We start from the raw sequence: 23759 nt of genomic DNA, 5'->3' as shown, positions 1-23759 counted from the left end.
CAGTCACCACAACAGCTTGGTGAAAGAGTAGATAGGGGTAGTTGGAGGTGAGAGGAAGAGAAAACGTTCATGGTGGTAGAAACTATAGAAGTAAGAGTGGGGGAAGGAACTGACTTAGATTTTGGGCAAAAGAGCTCGGCCTTAGAATCAGGTTGGGGATATAAGGATTGAGAGGTTTTCAAAGTGTAGTTTAATAATTTTGTCTCTTTTATGAAGGCCAATTTCCATTCCTGGAAGAAGTCGATTTTCCACTTTCTTTGTCTAGTGTAAGATCTCTGGTGTAAAAACGTTACTGTGATGATTGTTAAACAAATGCTACATGAATAGAATTTTAGGTAATGGTTCTTGAAAAACCAACCGTCCTGGTTTTGAGCCATCTGGTAGCTAGGCCAATGCATGCTGTGTCACTGTTTGGGGTTTTCTCTTAAAGACTCCTGATTGGAAGAATAGATCCTGTTTGTTCTTGGCATGGCCGGAAAACTCATTTAATTTCTTCAGAGTGTAATAGGTTGATTTGAGTTAGGTAAGTGATTCATTTCTTAGTTTGTAGGATTTTCTTGGGATGGAGGGTAATTTGCATTTAGAGATATTTAGTGGAATTAGAGGGAGGAAAGATGGATTTTTCAGCGAATTTATTTTTAATTTCTGGAGAATTCTACGATCTCAAATATGTAGCCATTCTAAAGTGTGATACTTCTGGTGGTTTAAAACTAATGATAGAAAATTTCATTGAGAGTGGAACGTATTTAGGTGATTAATCATTATCTGGAAGGCTGTGTGCTCTTGGAAAAAGTGTTGGGAAGAATTAGAAGGTGTCACATGGTCTCTTTATTATTATTATTGGTAATATACTGGTTAAAGTAGGGTTAGGATGGACACAAGCTATCAAAAAGTAAAGGGATAATTCCCTTATTTCTCTTAACAAAACACAACCTGACATCCAACATTACAATAAGCTCCTCTTCAATCCTGAATACTTCCTTTCTCCCTTAACTCTGTCCAACATGCCATCCTACCCATCCCTCATTTGCCTAACATTCTCCCCTCTATCACAGCCTTCAACATCCCATTGCCAATCAAAATTGTCTTCATCCATCTTTCCTGCCTCTATTTTTCCTATTTTTGATTTCTTTCAACAATCCCCTCTCCTCCCCCCCAAACTTAGTACTTCCTCATTTGTTTTCTTTTCAGTCCACCTCACCTTTTCCATCCTTCACACTGGCATTTCAAAAGCCTCCAATCTATGTCTATCATTCTTCTTCTACATGTTTCCATGCTGTACATAAACATGCTCCTCATCAAAGTTTTTATGAGCCTTTTGTTAATATCCTTACTCAACATCCCTATCTTCACTTCCCTCCCCCTTGTGAAAGCTTCTTTACCTTATCCCATTCTTCATCTTATGTCTATATATTACTTTGACCATTTTGGTCCAGACCACTCCTTAGATATGTAGACTATTCCACCTGCTCTAGTTTATGAACGAATTACCGCAAACCTTAAAAAACTGCACCGGTGGACACGGACGTGGAAAATACAAATCAAACCTGACAAAAGCACACACATCGATATTTCCCGAAGACAAAAACGCTCGCCTCACGTTCCTCTCTTCCTCCAGCAACACAATAAGAGTATAAAGATGGTTGCCAATGAACTGAACTTGTCATCTACTGTTTTGTTTCGCATTGTTACTGAAGCTTTAGCAATCAGGAAAGTGTGTGCCAAGCTCGTGCCCTAGGTGTTTCCAGACGACCAAAAGACTAACCGAGCGGAAATTTCAAGTGAACTTTTGCAGCATATTGAAAATGGACCAGATTATTTGGACAATGGTATCACTTGTGATGAAACCTGGGTTTTTGAATTCGTCCCAGAAACAAAACTCCAAAGATCTGAGTGGCACATCGATCAGTTCCTCAAGCCCAAAAAGGCAAGAATGAGCAAATCAAAAGTGAAAACAATGCTCATTATTTTTTGGACAGTAGTGGTCCATATGGAGTTTTACTACTGTTGGGCATGATACATGGCCAATTGGGCTGCGTTCTATAGTTCCCAGGACTTGTTTTTGTTATTATGTTCATCATAAAAACGTTGGTAAGAATAATTGAGGTTATTTCCCGCTTCCTTCCTCAATAGTGATTTTAATGTGACACCATCACTCAGTGGCCAACCCACTGGGGCCAGATGCCTTTGCAGCCATTTTACTTAGGAATAGACAATGTGCCTTTCATCTGACTCTTACCCTTCACTAGAGGCCTTGGCCTTGAAGAAGTTTCTGCAGAAGCAAAGTTTCATTTGCAGTTATAACATTTGAGAGAAACTCCTAATCTTCCTGTAACATCAGCTTCAGCTGTGAACAAACCTGCTCATGAACAGGCTTTTTTTCCACTAAGGGAAGTCTTGAAACAAACTGCACAAACACTTATCATACGTAATTTTTCTGTTACTAATGACTGTGTGAATCCTAAAAAAATGTTAAATATTTATGAGTGTTTTTAATGGTATTCAATGATATTCTCTCACAATGGCTGCAATGGAGTTAATGTTTACTTCCATAAGAGCAGTGACTCGAACTCAGGGTCCAACTTCCTTTGAAATGTATGTCTCCTCTCTTTAAACATTTTAAAATATCTTCTAGCTATGCTCTCTGAAGGAACAGACTTCCTATTAATCTCCAGAGGAGCTACATAGACCTTGGCTGATGACTTATTCAGGCAACAGCTAAATTCCAATGCAGTTGCCATAGATAACAATATATTTTGATAACAACATTAGCGCAATATATTCCTACAACAACATATTTCAATCTGCACTGCTGCCATTGATTCAATTCAATGAAAGTTTTGCCATGGTCACATTGCATGTTATTTAATGGTACATCATAGAATCAAATTTTTCCTTAATATTTGCTCAACTCCTTATCAAACAGCCTCGTTCAGTATTTCAATAATGCTGGCCTTTGACTTGGAACAAGTTTTGAATGATACTTAGAAGATAAGTTTTAGTTCAAAGTGAAATAAAGAAGGATTTGGTGAGGTTTAGAGTTACTTGAGGACGAAAATATCATTAGAAGAAACTGTAGTGGAAGATTGCTTAATGAAGCTGAAGTTGGAAGTAAGAAATCATTTTTATTTCACCAAATTTACCTTTACTTTGCAATGATGTGTTAATGCCTTTGGTTGGATTTTGAGAGGTTGTTTCAGGGTGTAATTACTGCTGACCCTCTTCTGTTGTGAAATAACGTACTTCTGGAAAAAATCAGGATATTTCAACTGCTTCTCCAATGAAATTGGCTACCCACTCAGTGTGGCATAACAATGTTACCTGTGTAAAAAAATATAAGTTATACTTGTCTGACTTGTTTTAATTTCTTCTACTCCAAGATTGGAGCATGTCCTATGCCAACATTAATCAAGTTTATATGAACAATCTCCCTGAGTGACCTATTATCAAATTAGTTAAACCTTTTTATCAGTGAATAAAGTGTGAACCAGTTTGTATGAACCAGTATATATGAGGTAAGTTATTAAAATTTACCTAAATACCATTGCAGAGGATGTATGAATACTCTTTTCCAAAAGTCTGTAGGCAGTCACCAGTGCATTGAAAATTGGGGAATGGTTAAAGGGTTTGTTTTTCTGGCATTCAGGCTGATTGGTATTTAGGACTGTGATAGTTCTGCATCACTTTGAGAACTTGAATTGCCTGCCAGCCTCTGTAAGTAAAAAAAAAAACAAATGTCTCCATCTTTTCTCTTTTGTAGCCATGCTGGTGACTGCATGCATATTTTTGGAAATGATAGTATATAAATGAATAAGCTTTTAATATGTGTCAGTTAATATTATTTCAAGTGCAATAATTGTGGTTAATAATTTCAGGTTTTGTACCAGATTGAACCGCACGCTAGCTTCTGATTTCATGTTCCGCTCTTCCATGCGGTGGTTCACTTTTAGAATGGACATGGTTGTTGTTGCTACAGTCACCTTAACAAGTCTCGTGGTTGTGTTGCTCAGGAGCTCTGCATCCTCTGCACAAGCTGGGCTGGTGCTTTCATGTGTGTTTGCTGTAAGTTTGTCTATGTGGTAATTGTCAGTTGATGAAATGGGTTTCAGAAAACTTGTGTAAGCTCGGATATCAACTTGTTTAAAATTGTTTGTGGAGTATGCTTTCATGAACATTTTTTATAGGTGAGTACTTTTGTGCCTTATGTGATGCAGCTGAAATCTGAAATGCAAGCCCGCTTCACATCAGTGGAGAGAATTTTGGAGTATGCTGAGGTTAGTTTTCATCAATAGTGTAGCAGAAGGACTTCATTAAATTGCCATTAATGCATATCTATATGTCTAGTAAATATGCTATTATATCATGAATGAATAACTTAATGTTAGTTGAAAAACACATACCATCTGTTCTCATCTGTTGGAATGACATGGTAGGTCATATCTATGTATTTTCTGTAATACTGGTCACTTCATTCTCCACTCAGGCAAATAAATATATGCACATACATTGTTGAGGATTTAAGTATAAATTTTGCTAATGTATTTCTGTAGTATATTTTCTTCTGCTATTTCTCTATTGTCTCCAACTGCCAGATAGGGTTGGCAATAAAATCATAACCATGTATGCGTACTTTTCCATATTGAGTTCAATTGTAGCGAGCAGAAACACTGGTGTAGAAATATGGTTAAACCTACTGTGGACTGATTCTTCAAGAAATTTAACTGATTTTAACCACTGAACCATCTTACAATTTGGTCAGTGTATTAAACTGCAAGAAAATTAACTCAGTTTGTATTGTTTAACTGGTGAGAACATGCTTCACTCTACAGATTATTTAAATGCCACACTATTTAATGGTTTCAACATTCCAGAAAAAAATGTGATTTCTGGAATTACTTCAATAAATTCATATTTGTTTCTCTTAAATGTGGACAAGATTTAATTGATACTGTCTTATTTAATGACGTTTGCAGGTTAATGTTGTTTTGAATACTAATAGTAAACTAATATCTATTTCTTTCTAAATTTAGCACAGTAAAAACTGCAGTGGATAAGAACCTATTTATCCCATGTAATGCACACCTTCCTACCTTTAATCTTATTTTGAAGAATAGTAAACCTCTTACATCTTGCGCTGTGAATATGTTATTAAAGGGTAATGTGGTTTCATTACTTATAATTTAAAGATAATATAGGTGTGGCATTACCTTGACTCAAACTGAGTTTTATTTTACCTGTAAGTGTTTTAAATCATTTTCATATCAAATAATATAAATCTTTGAATTCTCCATTTCAGTAACAATATTTGAACATAGTAACTGCCCTAAATATTTGTGTCTTGAACTTAAAACATTTATAAAAATTAGACCATTTGCATGGAAACTTAAACATTTCTGGATTCAGTGTTGATTATAAGTGTAATTTATATGTCAGTTCAAAAAGTAAATTACTACAAAAAAATTGCTGTGAAGCATACTTTGGCAACTGCAAAAATGACATTTCAAATAATACTGTTAAAATAATGTTGTACAGTTAACTCCTGAAGAAAATATAATTTCTCGATGCAGTTTGTGCATTGAGCACAAAAATCATGCATAAAATGACTGGCTAGCTTTTGTTTTCAGGTAATTACTTTTAATGTATATATGTTACGGTAAAAACTGAAAAAAGATAATAAAAAATAGTTTCATCCCTCATCATATAGTCCTCTTTAGCCCCAAATATTTTTTCTTGGAAACATTGTTTAGTTTTGGTTTGTACTCTTAAGGTCAGTTGCCATTCATTTTATTTTAATTTGTATAAGAAATATTTATTTGATATGAAGTATTTTTTGCTAGGATCTTAGTGATACATCAAATACTTTCATGTAGATACATCCTTACCCTCCTCCAATATCTGTAGGAATTGGAGGAAGAAGAAAATGTTGTCAAGGAATCTGAGGATAAGATTGGTGCTCCTGAAAATGTTATTGGTGTCCCTCCAAAGGACTGGCCTCAAAATGGTGAGATAGAATTAACAAATGTGCAGCTGAGGCATGGTCCTAATTTGCCACTGGTTCTAATTGGCATCACTGCCAAAATTTCTGGAGGAGAGAAAGTGGGAGTTGTTGGAAGAACTGGTGCAGGTGAGATAGTTACTGATAGAATCTATCAATTTTAGGGAATCATTCGTATTCATAAACAAAAGGACATTTTTTTTATTTATGATTAAAATATTCCATGAGACTGATCTCTCATTGGTGAGATGAAGGCGATAATTAAAAGAATGACTAATTATTGGGAATGAATTTTCTGATGCACTATTTTAAACCTCTCCCTGAAAGATGATTTAACTGTTTTTGCCGAAATCTAACTACTATAATAGTTTTTATTGCATAAGGAACATACAAAAATTCTACTTTAAATTCTAAGGTCTTTCTTTCTTTGTGTAGGTAAATCATCACTGCTAGGTGCTCTTCTCAGGTTAATTAAATTGAGTGCAGGGGTCATTAAAATTGATGGCATTGATATTTCCAAAGTGACTCTGCGCACATTACGCTCTACCATTGCCATAATTCCCCAAGATCCTGTGCTTTTCCATGGGACATTAAGGTAAGTGTTTGTGGTGTGTTTTTTATCCAATTTTCCTGCCTTTTCCGAATCTCCTGGCAATTATCTTTCCTCCCCACCATAGTTATAACTTCAATTACTTTTCTTTCTGTCCATTTTATTATAAACTGGTCTTCCTAAAATATCCAAAATCAGTATTTTTTGTGAGGAATGACGTTGGAAGCGATTTATGCACCTGTTGTGAGAGTATACATACACAGCCTTATAATAGCTCTAATTTTCAACGCTTATGTAATACATAAAATATTTAATTGAATTTCTTAAATTTAACATTTAATAGTATTCACTTAAGATTCAGCCAACAGTGTTCTTCCTTTACAATATCATCTTTTATTTTAGACTTAACATTTTAATGTGCTTAAACAGAAACTAAAAGACAAGAACTTAGTGACATGAAAATTTACTAAATTTATTTAACCCACTGATCATTTGTTATCTAAACGTACATCTCATTATGTCCATTGTGTATGTAGATCTGAAATTACAGGCTGGCAAAGTGAAACTTACTGTGCCTTTTTTGTGCTGCTCAAAAATTCTTTTTCATTCCTGATGCATATTTATTACTTCTTAATTTTTCTAAAAGTATATCATATATAGTAATAGTTTTTGGGAGGGGAATAAAAATGATCCACTGATCACTTCCTTTCTGTCTCTCACTTCATTTTAATTTCTTTACTTGTAGGTTTGGAAATATGTGTGAATATCAAATTGTAATTTCTGTTGATGTATCATATTATTTATGCTAGGTACAATCTGGATCCCTTCTCTGAGTATTCAGATGAAATAATATGGCAGGCACTTGAAAAGTCACACTTGAAGGAAAAAGTAAGTATTTGAAATGATGGTTTACTATCAAAAATGTTTTATAGAAATGTATGTTTAAAATTGTGTTATTAACAAATGTATTCTAGGGGCTAAGTGTTTTGCAGCCTATGCTTGAATTTAAATTTCAGATTAACATTTTGTCTATTTTTTATTTATTTCATTAAGTATTTATCACTATGTCATTGATTTTGAGTGTGGAAATAAATTTATATGAAGGGTATTGAATAGGATTGGTAGCTTTACATATAGAGGTCCTGGAAGGGATGTTTTCAAATAATATTCCATTTTTTACCTCTCAGTGTTGAGGAGAGTACTTCAAACATGTTACAAAATACCTTGCTTAGGGAATCAATCTTTGGTTCCTTTCAAAAAGTGTAGGTTAGTACTAATTCTTGGGTTCCCGGCACCATCCGTCAATTTTATTTGCGATGTCGTAAGTGCTTACTACAACGTTAGTGTAAAAAGTATTCAGGGAAAATGTCGGGGAAAAAAGATTTATTTCAGATATTGCTACAATGCCTCAAAAATCTTCAAAGGACATCCCTTGATACACTTTTGCCAGTGGCTTTTCCACGACTCAAAGGGTCCCTTGGCCATATTATGAACAAAAATGATTACACAATGATAAATTCTGGGCTGAAAAAGCACAATAGATTTGTATTTAAGACTATTTCAACCAGTAACAAGTATGTAAGCACATTGTGAATAGATAAATTAATAAAAATATGATAGAGACCCATTGGAAATGATTATCAGGTAGCAGGTGTCTTAGTTGATCAATTCAGAAATGAGTTAATTTGATTTAAGATTTGTTTTCTGTCAGTTATAGTTATTTCTTACTGCTCAGGGGGTCAACAATGCCCAAGCCCTCCCACCACTTCAAGTTTGTTGTCCATAGGAGGGCATCATTGATAGTATAAGGCAATCCCAAAAGTAAGGTCTCCATTTTTTAGAAATAGAAAAAAATATTTATTTTTAATGTTCAATCAAACATTCCTCCATTTTTCTATATAATTGCCATTTCAGTCGATGCATTTTTTTAAGTACTGGGGCAGTTTTTGTATGCCTATGTCGTACCAGCTCACCATTACGTCATTGAGGAAGCATTGGACCTCATCTATCACCTCATCTTAGTTGCTGAAGTGCCTTGTGGCCAAATGTTCATTCTACTTTGTAAACAATGGTAGAGTCCCTGGGTGCTAAGTCTGGACTATAGGGCAGGAGGGTGATGATATCCCATCCCAAACTGTTGCAGGAGAGTGACAGTTTGATGGGTGACATGGGGCCTATCTTTTATTTTGAATCACCCATCTGAGTTGTTTAAGTATCTGATAATATCTGTCTGTATTTATTATGGTCCCAGGATCCATGAAATTGGCCAACAATATCCCATTTCAATGCTTTGCCAGCTGACTGTTTGAATTTTTACGCTTGGGTGAATAAGAATGCTGCCAACCATTTGATTGCTGTTTGGTCTCAAGTGTGAAGTGGAACTCTCAGGTTTTGCAAATCTTGACAAGCGACAATTATGAGATAAAAAAAAAGGTTCCTCAATGGAATGGTGGCAAGCTGGTATCACATGGGCATACAAAAACTTTCCCAACACCTACAAAAATGCATAGGCCAATATGGTGATTATCTAGGAAAATAAGAGGAATGATCAAGTTTTAAAATGAGCATTAAATATGGAAAATACATATTTCTTTCTAGTTCTAAAATCTTGGAGACCTTAATTTTGGGATTGCCGTCACAGAAGTGATCAAAGCTCAGGGCAGCTAATGAGAGTTCGCATAGTTTTTCTCAAGCCTATTTGTTCCTTATATGGCTATCCATTCATGACATTCAAATGGTATGGAGGACAGGAATTGAGATATGAGCATCAAGGTAAAAGAAGAAATAAGGTTCAGGGATGAAATTTGGGTCATAAAGGTGTGATCAGGAGATGTCTGATAGCATAATAAAGTCATAGTGAGTGGCTTTCCATATCACTTTCTACTCCAGAAGTTCTTATTTCTCTTATTCAGATTCCAAAACAATAATATCTCTTTTTATCTTTTTACAACACAATCAGCGACAACCATTTCCCGGAAAAAATCAATAACAATGAAAGATATCAGCCTTCTACTACTAGTAAGAACTACTATAACTCAGGCTACATCAATTACCCCTCTTGTAACGCAAAACAATTTTTTTAGGTGTGAGGTTAGAAATGAGGTCTGGTCAAAAAGTATCGCGAATTTTGAATTTCCGTATATTTGATTTTTGATTTTTTTGTGGCTTATATTGGTACTTATGTCTATCACTTATGCCTAAAATTTCGGCCATTTTCAATGTTCAGTTAACTGTTTTGCTTGGACGTGTTTTGGCTTGTCTTCCATTTTTGCCTGTTCCAAAAGGATCATAGAATCTGTATCAAATTTTGTATGAAAAACAAAATTATGTGCGCGAACGCATTCCAAATGTTCACTATGGCACATGAAAATGCTACCTTGGACGGAGGCAATGTTTATCGGTGGTACAAAATGTTCCCAGAGGGCTAAGAAGATGTGAACGACGAAAAGGGTGCCGGATGCCCGAGCACGTCAACAACAGATGAAAATGTTGATGAAGTGAAGAAAATAGTGTTGGCTAATCATCAAATCACCATTAAAGATGTTGCTGAGGACCTAAACATTGGCTCGTGCCATTCGATTTTTACCAATGATTTGGGCATGACATGGGTTGCTGTGAAATTCATACCAAAATTGCTCAATTTAGACTAAAAACAGCAACGCATTAACATTGCTAATGTGGTGTTGGACTCTGTCCACGACGACCCAAATTTACTCCAGAGAGTCATAACTGGTGAAGAATCATGGGATTTTGGTTATGACGTGGGAACTAAAGCTCAATCATCCCAATGGAAGCTGCAGTACGAGCCAAGACCGAAAAAAGTGCGCCAAGTTCGGTCGAATGTGAAAGTTTTGCTTACAGTTTTGTTCAATTGCAGGGGCCTGGTGCATCATGAGTTCTTGCCACAGAGTAGAACGGTAAATAAAGAATATTACCTGCTAGTTATGTGCAATTTGCAAGAAGTAATCCGCCACAAACGCCTAGATTTGTGGAAGAAGAAAAAAAGGACAATGCTACGCTATGATTGACGAGACAAAGACTGCATCTAAGGAGGAGCTGAACTAGATTTAAAAAAATGATTTTTTGGAGTCCTTTGAGGGTTGGAAAAAACGTTGGCACAAGTGTATAATATCTAATGGGGATTACTTTGAAGGGGACAAGATAGATATTCATGAATAAATAAATAATTTTTGAAAAAACACAAAAGTCACTATACTATTTGAACAGACCTTGTATTGGCTCTGACCTGTCCTCATCAGCTACTCCCTCAGGTCCCAGATAATCTATCACACAACATTGTGCATTGGTCCTGTCACCAGTTTCAACTTCACTGCATGAGCCTTCACTAGAGGGGTGGCCTGTAGCACACACCATGACGTGAGTGTTATGCTACTTTGAAAAGTGCAATCCATATTGGTGCCAGTCTTGAATTGTTCCAATCAACCTTACTGTTGGTCCTGTGATTTCATTGCAAAAATTGTTGGGAAAATTATGTTCTCTGCAACATCTGCTTTGGCTCCAACCTGAGACATCCCTACTTAACAAAGTCTTTCAGTGAGTTGTCACGTAAGGGTAAACTGCCCATCATCTACATTTTCAAAGGTGCAGCCACCCTTCTTCGGTGCTGCCACTGTAGCCCTGAGGCCTCCTTTGTGCCATCATCAAACATGGGGTTCTAAGTACGCTGTCCATCGGATGGGACGTTAAACTGCGGACCCCTTGGCACCTTTCGTAAAGAGTAGGCTAATGCTGATGCCGGGTTTCTCTCCACCCTTCATCCTTTCCTGTCCATCCCCTATGGCGCAAATGACCTCAGCTGTCGGTCGCCTCCCCTCAAAACTACTACTACTACGCTGTCACTCACAAATCTCTCGGTAGCACCATGATTGACTCAGTGCTCAGTGACCACTTATGTACCCTGCTAGCTTCTGCATTTGCAGTTCTTGAATGTGAACCCTCGACAGAAATTCAGGACCAATGCTAACTGGGATTCTTCTTCAGCACCACATTCAGTTTCAATATGACATTCTATGATTCTGTCTTGCCTGGTTGGCCAGCATAACCTTCTTGCACTCTGAGCTCCCATCTCTTCCTAGGTATAATGTGTCTTGGTCTTGTGTTCTCTTAACTCATGGGAAACTGTTTCCACACCTCCCACATGGGTGCCCGCAGGGGTGTTCTATGGAGGCTTGCACCACCTTTTCTCATAGAACATCTTCCTTGTTCAGATGATTTCAATTTCTTGGCAGTTATAAATGGCAATCCCAGTAGCAATTCCTTCAGGTTCAGGTTTGTCCTTTAGGTGTTCCTCCTCCTCTCTACATTGCCTCTGCTCATATGTGCATCTAAATAACTTCCTCTTGTGTTTTGCCCCACTTTTGGTGTAGTTATTCTTCATGAAGTATCCCTGTTCATTGCCCTGGAAGGACTGACCCCCTCCACCAACATGCTGCTGTTTGTTTCTTGCCCTTCTTGTGTGACTTCCTGGCAGTATGGAAAAGTGCAAGATACCTAAGTCATAGGATGTTGCCATTATCATCCAAGGTTACCACATTAAGATCAGAGGGCATTAGGATTGCTGAGATTCCCAGCTAGATGTCCTCCCCCACTTCTCATCAACCAGAATCCACTTGTTTGAACCTTTATACCACCTATCTGATTATTTTTTTTCACTGACAGAGTCTGAAACTGAACCTGGATTAGTGCATTTTGCTTATGCCATCTGCCTGATCATTGCTCAAAATTTTGACAATATTGCTAGCGTCACTGAATATTGAGGATTATGCTTCTTCTTCTATGATGAAATACTCTTCTCTCCTTCAGCCTTCAGATTCTGCCAAAGAACATAGCATTCCCTTAAGCTTAAATATTAGGGGGTGTTTCCAAAGGTTAAAATAAATGCAAAATCTAAAGAGCAACTGAGAAACCTTTGAATCAAACTTGCTAATTTTATTATTATGAATTTGGAACCATTTTAAGCATCAAATTTGCTTTGATACATTCCATAATTTATTTCGGCAAAAATTAATTACCTAATTCTTATGCCTGTCTCCAAAATATATCCTAATAAGCCTCTAATTTTACTTTTGATTTTCTTGACTTTCCCATGCATACATCTTGATGATGGAATTGGACATGAAAAATTAACGTCTGCCCACCTCTTGACATATCCGAAACCTTAACTAGTGACCATGAGTTTTATTCTACTTTGCATCAGGATTGAAATGTACATGCTATTATTGATGTTTTGAAAAAGGATAAGGCGGTTGTTTGTGATCACATTGTCACATGCCAGTCCATGTGGTAACAGAGAGAAGTGATGGAGGGAGCCTACTTAGTTTCAATTGACTGGTTGAGGGGTGAAATAGTATGGTGGGATAGTAGCAAGTGTGGCCGATATTCGAGGATAAGGTGAAAATTTCTCAGCCTGACATAGAGATGGTGTTCCAATTAGCGAAAATTTATGATTCCTGCCTGAGTGCATGTGTCATTAGTTTGTTAGACAAATTTCAACTTGTTCTTTCCAGTAGTTAGGTTAAATGTATTGTTGGAGTAGATGTCTTTCATGTTTCCCATTCAAATGGAAAAACTTGAATTTCTTGCGGTCATAAAATTCTTTATTTTGGATGGCTTAACTCCTGAGGAAAGTCATCCAAAGTTGATAAAAGTGTACATGGACTTGGTTCCTTCAATGTCAACCATTAAAAAGGGGCAGCTGAATTTAAACGTGCTCATACATCCCTTAGAAGATGACCCATATGAAGGATGGCCTAAAACCACAACCACACCAGAAACCATCCAAAAGGTGCACAATATCGTGTTGAATGATAGTATAGTGAAGATGTTGAGATAGCTTAGACCATGGGGATATCAGAAGAAAGAGTGCAAAACATCTTGCACAAAGAATTACGGTGACAAAAGCTCTGCGCCAAGTGGGTGCTGCCTTTGCAAAATGCCGATAAAAAGCATATGCGCAAATGATTTTCACAGCAATATTTGAACCAATTCAAGAGGGAATCGACCAGTTTTGTACTGGGATTTGTCACCATGGTTGAGACATGGGTCCACCACTGCATGCCAGAAATGAAACAGCAGTCAAAACAGTGGCTGGAAGGTGGTGGTTCAGGAACAAAGAAAGCAAAGTCGATCGTATTTGCCGGAAAGGTCATGGCCAGTGTGTGTTGGGATTTAAAATGATCCTGTTAATTAATTACTCTGAAAAAATCAGAACAATTACAGGTGAGTGTTACTCCAAACTTCTTGACCAGCTGGATGCCAAAATTCGTGGAAAAGGCCTTGTGGAAGAAGGAAAAAAAAACATCTTTCAACAGGACAACACCCCTGCTCACAAAGGTGCATTGGCGATGGAAAAAATATGGGATCTGGGGTATGATTTCCTCAGCCATCCTCCTCTTCTCCTGAATTAGCATCATCGAACTTCCCTCTGTTCCCAAACTTGAAGAAATTTGTTTCTGATGAGCACTGTGCATCAAATGAAAAAGTTGAGTGTGTCATAGTTGGATATTTTCATAGCCTTCCAGGCTCTGACTTCCGGGAAGGAATACTGATGTTGGAGAAACACTGGGCCAAGTGTGTTGAAGTCAAGGGAGATTATGTAGGAAAATAAAATAATTTTTTAAGTAAAAATCACAGTCTTTCATTGTCAGGCGGAGAACTTTTCACTTTACCTTTGTAGAAGTTGGAAATGAGATGAAATCCCAACAACCTTCCCCAAATTGGCTCTATTTTCCTTGTAATATTCTGTTGTCAACCCTCTTCCTAGGAAGACCTATCTTCACATTTTTTCACCACTATGTTTGTCATTTTTTTCTCCCAGAGTTATCCCAAGAAATACTTCCCTTTCTCCAGTAACCCATCTTTTCCCCAACCATATCCAACTACCCAATTTCTCTCTTCCCAGACTCTCCAGATGCCCTTCTCTTAGATCATCTGAAATATATTACGAATAGGAATGATGACAAAAATGTGAAATACAGTGAAGCACCAACTTGGAGCTATCCCACGGTGTTGAGATCAGGTTTTAACATGATACTGAGTCCATATTGTGGTTAAAGTAAAAATTTTGAATCTGATTAGGAAAATGTGATAATATTGTTGGCAAAATTGATTATATAAAATTGACAACACCCCTATTTGATTTTATATAGTTGGCTGGAAAAAATATTTTGACCCATATGTAAATAAGTATTAAAATGGGGGCATCATATGAATATCTGTACTATAAATATTTACTTCCCACTATTTAGCCCTGTATTTTCATGGTTATGCATAAAACTGCTGATATTTTTCAAAATTTACTTCTTGATATTCCATCCCCTAAATATTGCTAGCGTAAGAAAAATCACTGGGAGAACGTGTTAATCTTCAGCTTAGTGACTTCCTGCCAGCACCTATTCATCCAGCTCATCTCCGTACATATTTCTATTTAATTGGACGAATAATAAAAATCCACTTTGACCATGACTGAGTGAAAAGACAGGGCAAATAAATAGTATACTACATGTGCTCTCTCTCTCATAACGGAGTGATTCTTATTGGGAATACCACATTTGATGTAGTTTTTATTCTTATAGTTGCTTGATCGGCCAATAGATGCTGAAGTCATGCTGGGAGTGTGGTGTTTATTTAAGTTTAGCATTAACATCTGATGGCTGTGCATTTTTTTGCTGGAAGTATTTACCAAGCACTACCATTTTTGGAAGTATTTACCAAGCACTGCTATTTTTGGAAGTATTTACCAAGCACAGCTATTTTTTAATATTTGTATTTAGTAATATTTGCAGTCAACTGGTGAAGCCATACTTCACTTGCTTCATCAAAGGGCATGCCACTGAGTAAAATTTATTACATATAGTAAATGGTTATTTTGGTAAAACCTAACTATACCAGTTTCTCTAGAAAACAGTGGGTAGGTACCTTAATATTTTATGAAGAAAGTTTCAGGTGAGTCTCATCATCATGTAGAAATCATTCATATTAGCTAACATATGAGTCAGGAGCATTGTTACAGTTAAGAATATAACTGTGCTGAAATATCACAGCAAAGGATACACATCTCAAGATTTGACTAAAGTTATTTGTATCCCCTACTATTACATTAACTTACCTATTTCTGCTCTTTATAATCAATCAGTAATACTGGACATGCAACTATGATATTGATTGCATGGGAATTATATTGAGTGCATGTTTTATCTTGAATGTATATAAGCTTTTCTATGTTTTTGGGGGACAGCTTGCTTTATGTGGTATTACTTACAGTTAACCCTTGAAGGATGTGTTTGCAGTAATATCAAATTATTGAGGCTTGTGGTGCATTTGAAAATAGCATGCATGTCATTTGAATTTACCACAGATTATCTGATCTTTTTCTCATATTTTAACTGTCATCTCTAGCATGTTCATGATGAGGCCTATAGATTTTTGGAAAAGTAGTCGGTTTGACTATCTAATTATTTATTATGGAACCAATTTTAAAGAATGCACCAAATAATATGTTTTTGCTGGCACATTTCATTTGATTAAATTACTTAATTAATAGATCTATGAAACATTGTTCTACTATACTAGCAGAGCAAAACATCTAGTTTGATATAACTCAGTCCAAAGAAAAATTATTTATGTGAACAAAAAACAATCTTAAATTTAGAGTAATGGCAGTGCTTATGCAATGGATCAATAATAAATCAACTATGATAAATTTACTCGCCATAATAATAAAATTTTAAATCTTACTGATATCTCTTTGGCGATATAAGGGTAATCTAAAATGTCCTCAGCCTGATGATGAAAATGGCAATTTATATTTCCAAAATGGTTTCATTTTTTAACATAATCATCTTTAATATTAATAAATTTTATCCAGGGGAGTTCCAGTGCCATTATCTTGTGTTTAGTATTCTTCCAGAAGTGCTGCAAAGTACTTGTACACAGCAGCAATCACTTCTTGATTGGATGAAAACCATTGATCAGCGAGAAAACTTTTGTGTTTTCTGAATAGGTGAAAGTTCAAGAGAGCCAAATCCAGGGAATAGGATGGATTTTCTAGCACTTCGTTATGCTAAACCCTCAGTTTTTTCATCATCAAACACTTTCATGGGCAGGTGCATTGTCCTGAAGGAAAATGGTTTTTTTCCTATCCTCCAGCAAATGTTTTTACGTTTTTCAAGATATTTGACCAGCAGAATATCTTTCACATCCCAAAAAACCAATGTCATGATCTTTCCAGGCTAAGATACCATCTTTGCCTTTTTTGGAGCTTAAAATCCACTGCATGGATTGTTGTTTTCATTCATGTGTGTTATGTGAATCTATGTTTCATCCATTGTCACATATTGATGCAAAATCTCATGTTTGTTTTTCATATAGCATGCCAAGCACTGCATGCTGATCTTCCAAAATCATATGAGCTTTTTTGATGATTTCTGGTATGGTTGCACTTCATAAATGACACGGTTTCAGGTGTAACATGGTGGAAATCCTACATGATTAAAGAAGACACTTTGCTTTTCCATATAGAATTTTTTATTACGGCCTAGGTTTCATTACACCTGAATATGCTAAGCTGTAATGAAACCTTGGTTGTATTAAAAAATCCTATATGGGAAAGCAAATTGTCTTCTTTCATCTTCATCATGGTTGCCTTTCTTGGATGTCCTTAACGTGAATCATCTTGGAGGCTTTCACAGCCACGTTTAAACTTGGCCACCGATTTCTTCACTGTGGAAATAGAAAGAGAAGAGTCCCTGTACGTATTTAGAATCCTCAAATGAATTTCAGTCAGCATTAAACCTTTTATGAAGAATTTTATCATTGCTTATTACTCAATTTGTTCCATTTCTAACAACGCATGCCCCACAACTGATTCAAAGGACTACCTACAGTGAACTGTTGAATGGAATGGCTTGTGATTTCACATTTTGTCTACTTATAGTTACTCAACATGAAAGAAAAAAGTCTTATGAGTAGTGATAAAATCTATGAATGAAGCTGAGAACTATTCAGACTACCCTCGTGAAATTGTAATATTCTGAAATTCAATTGTATTTATATGTTATAGTTTTGTACCTTTTGTTTAATGCATATCAAGAGCATAATTTTCAATTTCATTATTTTTCACATGCATGTCTGTGAGAAAATATATTTTTTAGGGTCATATAGTAGAAAAGAACAGCTTTTCTATAGTAGAAAAGGACAGAAATTAAGGGGTTCAAGAAGGGGGAAAGAAAGCCTTCAAATCCAGCTGCGAGCACCACCAGGAAAAGAATAATAATATACTTGCCTTTAAATGAATTTATATGAAATGTCGTTCTTTTTGGCTCAATTTATAATTTAAGGTTGAGTACCTAATTATTATGAAGCATCAAGTGCTGCATGCCTGCAGTACATGGTGTCAGTGGCTGTAAACGACTTTGATTTTGCAGGCATGTATTTTTTACATTCAGTTTTCATGGATAAGGACCAGATATTCTTATATTAATGCCTGTGCATCTCATAAAAAATATTTTTGGCTAACTTAAAAATTCATGTATCATTTTGAAAAACATATGGGTTGCATGCTCACAAATTATCATAAACTTATGGAGAAACAGATACTGGTCCCCTGAAAGTCTGAATTTTTAACCTTCCTTCCCTCTCCTTATTTAAACTTATTAAACTGATCTCTACTTATCAGGAATAAAATTCTAATATTAATGATTATTTCAGGTTACAAAAGAGGACAAGCAGCTTCTAATGGTTGTAGAGTCTGATGGTGAAAATTTTTCTGTGGGGGAGAAGCAATTAATATGTTTAGCAAGAGCTCTACTAAGAAGAAATAAAGTATGTCTAACATCTGTGCATAAAAATTATATATTTACTTCTTGGTGTGAATGAAAATGAAAGGCCCCAAGGATAAATACCTTATAGCACTGTTGAAGAAACCCAAATCAAATTCAAGATTGACCTAGTAGTTCAAAATTCCCAAGTAGTCTAAAATTATAAATGTAAAAATGTTTATGCACACATGGCGAAAAGTGAGTGTGACATTGTCACTTTAAAAAATATTTGAATCGATAATTTCTGAGATTATAGTAAACAAATGAAAAAAACTATGCTTCTCGAACTTCTTAGTTAGATGATATCCTCAATCATAGGCAATTTTGTGTGTGTATTTACATAAATGTGGATATTTTAGGGCAATGCTAGGTGAAATAGAAGAATAGTAGGGATTATTGGAGTGTTAGAAACAGAGTAATATACAGGGAATCTGGCCGGAAGACTTTGTGAGATCAGTGTTCATTCCGATTCCGAAAAAACTAAAGGCTACATTATGTGAGGACTACAGAACAATAAGTTTGATATCCCAAACAGCTTAAGTTGTTCTCAGGATCATCAACTAGAGGATAAAGAGTAGGGCAAATGATTACTTAGAGGATGATCAGTTTGGGTTCAAGGAGGGGAGAGGTGCATGTGATTACATTGCAGTAATGAGATCAATAATCGAGAGGAATATAGAATACAATCAGGACGTATTTGCCTGTTTCGTAGATTTCGAAAAGGCGTTTGATCGAGTGAATTGGGAAAAACTAATGAGTATATTGCAGAAAATAGGAATATATTGGAGGGAAAGGAGGCTAATCCGCAACCTGTACATGTCTCAGACTGCTCAGGTGCGGGTGGGAAACGGGGAGTCAGGATGGGCAGTGTTAGGAAGAGGTGTAAGGCAGGGTTGCCCATTATCACCGTTGCCGATCAACTTATATGCAGAGGAAATGATTAAAGAGGCATGGGAAGAACTGGAGGTAGGAATGATTGTCGGAGGGGAATTTGTAAAATCAGTTAGGTTTGCTGTTGACTAAGCTTTAGTTTGTCAGTCAGCCAAGGGGTTGCAAGCATTGCTGAGTGAATTGGAAACTCATTGCGACAGAAATGGGATGAGAATCAATATTAATAAAATAAAGGTTATGGGATTTTCCAGAAAGAAAAAGGCTAAGCTTAACATTATGGTAGGAGGGCAAAAACTAGAGCAGGTAGCACAGTTTACCTATGTCAGAAATTTTTTGGACCAACACGGTCAAAGTAGTAGGGACGTAAGGAGAAGAATTGCGCTAAGCAAAGAGGCTTTCAGAAGGAGGAAGGAGTTGATGAGAGGGACGTTGAGTAAGGATGTTAAGAAAAGACTCATAAAAACTTTGATATGGAGCGTAGCTATGTACGGCGTGGAAACGTGATCATTGAAGCAGGAGGATAGATGTAGATTGGAGGCTTTTGAAATGTGGGTGTGGAGAAGAATGGAGAAGGTGAAATGGACAGAGAAGAAAACAAATGAGGAAGTACTTAGTATCATGGGTGAAGAGAGGGGTTTGCTGGGAGAAATCCTATGGAGGCAGGAAAAAAGAATGAAGGGCATATTGATCGGCAGTGGGATATTGAAGACTGTTATATAGGAGAGAATGTTAGGCAAATGAGGAAAGGGAAGGAACAGGATAGGGAGGTAGGACGGGTTGAAGGAAGTACTCAGAGATGAAGGGGGACCTGATATAGACTAGGTGCTGGATTGTGTTTTGTTAGGAGTTACAAAATATTTATTTGATAGTTGTTTCCATCCAAAAACCTACCTTAACTGGTAGATTACCATATAGTAATAATAATATTGCCAATTTATTAAGCCATTTAGAGTATTTTTGGTATTTGGAGCAGGCCAATTTGGAGCATGAATAAATTATTTGAATAGTTTTCCCTTTAATTAATTTTTTCTTTTAATAATCATTGCAAGGACAAAGCATCAATAGGGTGTTGACATTTTTAAGGGAACATTTCTCCCCAGAAATCCCAAAAGTTGCATGATTTAAAATTATATTACAATATTTAACAGGGCCTTGGAAATTCAACCTCATGGACAAATTTCAACAGATTTCTATTTTGCCTTTTGAGATTTGCCACTGACAGATGAATTCTCTGACAAAGTGTAACCAGAATGCATTTTGTATTTCTCAATCTGGCTGCTGTCAAATTGTTCATGAAGTGGATCTTATTATCCCTTAAAATCTTAATTTATTATGTGAAAGTGATTGTACTTTTTTAAAATTTAAACAAAGCTAATTTTCAAGTATTTCATAGATTTTATTAGCATATGATTGATGGAAGAGGAAGGATGATTGCAGTAACTTGCTGCATAAAATAGAGGATGAGTGAATGAAAACGTAATGCATATTTAATTGATTGCATAATTTGAGAATGGCTCCTAGTGAGGTTGTGCACTCAGCATGTTTTCATTTGTTAAATGGATCCTTAAATTAAAGATGTACAGCATGTACACATTAATGCATGCAGTTAACTATCATACTTAAAATGTTAATATCACTCATTCATTGTCTTAACATTCTTAATAATAAACCCATTGGTGAACTCACTTTAAAGCTTAAGTTAGAACTAACTTTATACACCTTCTCAAATGACAGTTTCAGGTGTATTATTTCTGGGTGAACTAATATGACTAACCAATTAAAACACGTTGCACTTTTTTTATTTAATTGTCATAAATAATTATTTTAGTGTTTCATCATGCATAGTGGCTAATTATTATGAATAAAACCTTATTAAGTTCTTAATGTGTCTTTGTAACAACCCAAATCATACTTGCATGTACAAGAGCGATTCGAAAAGTAAGGTCCCCTATTTTTTTTTTTTTTTTTTTTTGAAAAATCAAATTTATTCTCTACTTAGCTTACATCATTGGAAAGGTTGAGCATTTAGCTATTGCATCCTTGTAAGCAGCTTTTTAATACCGGTATCATACCTTTCTCTCACCATGTCATGAAGCCAACTGACAACTGCTTCTCCAATTTAAATTCATCGCCATTTAGTGGAATGTACGGTGAGAAGTGTATGGACATCAAAAACATGCGGAAGTGATGCAGGGAGTTTTTTGATGGCCGGGAAAACGTTCTCGATTAGCAGCGGTCAGGGCAGCCGAGTTTGCCGGAATGAACGGTGGCTCCAATTGATGAGATTGTGCACAATAACAGGAGAATTACCCTTCATGAGATAAAGGAAGGCCTTAATGAAGAAAGTGGCTACTTCTCTGTGCAGAATATTGTGTCAGAGGTCCTCGGTTACAACAAGGTGTCCACCAAATGAGTGTGTTTGCATCATGGCAATGCACGTCCACACGTCACCCTACTCAATGAATTCGGCTGGGATATCATCGACCACCATCCTTACAGCCCGGACGTTGCCCCCAGTGACTACCACTTGTTTCCCGCTCTCAGAAAACACCTTGGAGGACAGAAATTCAAGTCAGATGAGGAAGTGAAAGAAGCAGTCATCAGTTGGCTTCGAGATGCGGTGGCAGAAAGGTATGACGTTGGTATTAAAAAGCTGGGTACAAGGATGCAAAAAGTGATTGATCGTCAAGGCGACTATGTAGAAAAATAGCTAAATGCTCAGCCTTTCCTACGATGTACACATAATTGAGAATAAATTTGATTTTTCATGAAGAAAAAAGGAGACCTTACTTTTCGAATTGCCCTCATATTAAATTATTCTTAACAGAAAATTATTGCAAAAGTCAGTGCATACGTGTATGTATCTACCTACTTAATTTTTTTAAATATTTTATTTCTATGTATAAAAGATTTTATTGCTGGATGAAGCTACGGCATCCGTGGACTTGGGGACTGATTCCTTGATTCAAAACACAGTCCGTGAAGAATTTTCAAGTTGTACTGTTATCACCATTGCACATCGAATACACACAATAACTTCATATGACCGAGTTATGGTTTTAGATGCTGGCAAGGTAATGATATTAATTTCATTATTATTAATTATACTAATTTAAGTGTTATGCAATGTTTTTTATTCATTCCTCTTTGATGGCCAAGGCAGTGAATGGAGTTTCATTGCGAATTCCTAAAAGAATATTCATAAATTGATGCTAAATAATTGTATGAATATTGATATGTTGCGTAGACACATTCTTCCTTTCATTTTCATTTGCAAATGTGTTTTTTGTAATCTAATGAAACATCAGAATATTAAGCAGACTTTGCTTTAATCATTTTTTAGGCAAAATGGCTACCAAAATGTAAAATGATAATGAGGTAAAAAAGTCGTGATGTAAAATCCTGTAATAGTAAAACCTTTGAAAACAAAATGTCTGAAACCAGTACTCTCTCTCAAGTGCAATTTTGCCTTCCTTACAATAATTGTGCTGAGATGGACATCATTGTTTCTCTCCATTACTCTCGGATGATGTTTGTTTACATTGCCATAACTTCAAAATGTACCACCCTTCCATTCATGATTTTAGTCCATTTCCCTTGTGGTCCAGGTATGAAGTCAGGGTCAACTGGGAATGAGGGATACTGAGTAGGGTGTGGGGTAGGCTGAAGTCAGTAAAAATCGATGCATAAGTTTATCAGTTTACGGCCTTTAGTAGCTCTCAGTATACCATTACTTGAACTATGTAACTTTTATTACACTTGAATTGTACCTGGTTATTTCTCACATTGAGTGGGTACATGGCACATTAATATCTATAATTTTTAAGTAAACGCTAGGTTTTCGTGTTGCTAGAAAAATTATACTTAATAGTTTTAATTTGAATGGCAAACCAATGTGTGAGGGCTGTCCAGAAAGTAACCTTCATTATGCTATGAAAAATACACCGGAATAGATACAAATTTTTTTTTATTTTCAGCTCAAAAATATACATCTGCTTTTTTATACATATTTGCCTAACAGATTTAAACATTTTATATATCTCTGAACTAGTTGTTAAATTCCTTCTGCCTAAAATTCTGCCTCCTGAGATCGAAGCCAATCAATGACAGCATCTTAAAGTTCCTTGTTGAGACATGCACAAAATATGTGGCAGCCTAACTTTTCAGTTGTGTTTCCATGAAGCAGAGTTGTAGAAATCTTTGGAACCTTTCTAATGATTTCATTTACCATAAAAAGCTGGCTTTTGCGAATGTTTTGTCAATTTTCAGGTGCAGTTCATTGTTCACCACATATGGGTGGCCACTTCTATCATCATCATGGACATTTATGTTCACTCGTAATGGAACGACAACACTGGTGCACAATTTTTATCATTCATTACATTTGGTCCATTCAGAACACATATTTCCCCATGAATGTCAGCAGCTTTGAAGATTATAATTGCTATTGTAAACAAATGACAAGCGGTGCAACCTTCTAACCTCT

The 23759-nt window shown here is 36.1% G+C and overlaps 1 protein-coding gene across 2 annotated transcripts in view; it reads left to right on the top strand.

The window, feature by feature from the left end:
- The window catches only part of LOC139692298 (ATP-binding cassette sub-family C member 5-like), a 32927-nt gene that overhangs the window by 6572 nt on the left and 2596 nt on the right, over positions 1-23759 (top strand). Inside the window, exons 6-12 of one of the 2 annotated variants that reach the window (XM_071590401.1) lie at positions 3876-4062; positions 4185-4274; positions 5902-6124; positions 6431-6590; positions 7355-7433; positions 18273-18386; positions 22183-22347. In XM_071590401.1, the coding sequence (XP_071446502.1) occupies positions 3876-4062; positions 4185-4274; positions 5902-6124; positions 6431-6590; positions 7355-7433; positions 18273-18386; positions 22183-22347 (1018 nt within the window). The remainder of the gene's footprint in view (positions 1-3875; positions 4063-4184; positions 4275-5901; positions 6125-6430; positions 6591-7354; positions 7434-18272; positions 18387-22182; positions 22348-23759) is intronic. The other variant, XM_071590402.1, reaches the window with a different exon arrangement.

Source organism: Hetaerina americana, unplaced genomic scaffold, assembly GCF_022747635.1.
Source record: "Hetaerina americana unplaced genomic scaffold, ioHetAmer1.1.p SCAF_4, whole genome shotgun sequence".
In the NCBI taxonomy this organism is placed as follows: domain Eukaryota; kingdom Metazoa; phylum Arthropoda; class Insecta; order Odonata; family Calopterygidae; genus Hetaerina; species Hetaerina americana.
Note: the sequence above shows the minus strand (reverse complement) of the source record. Positions and strands in the feature narration are given on the sequence as shown.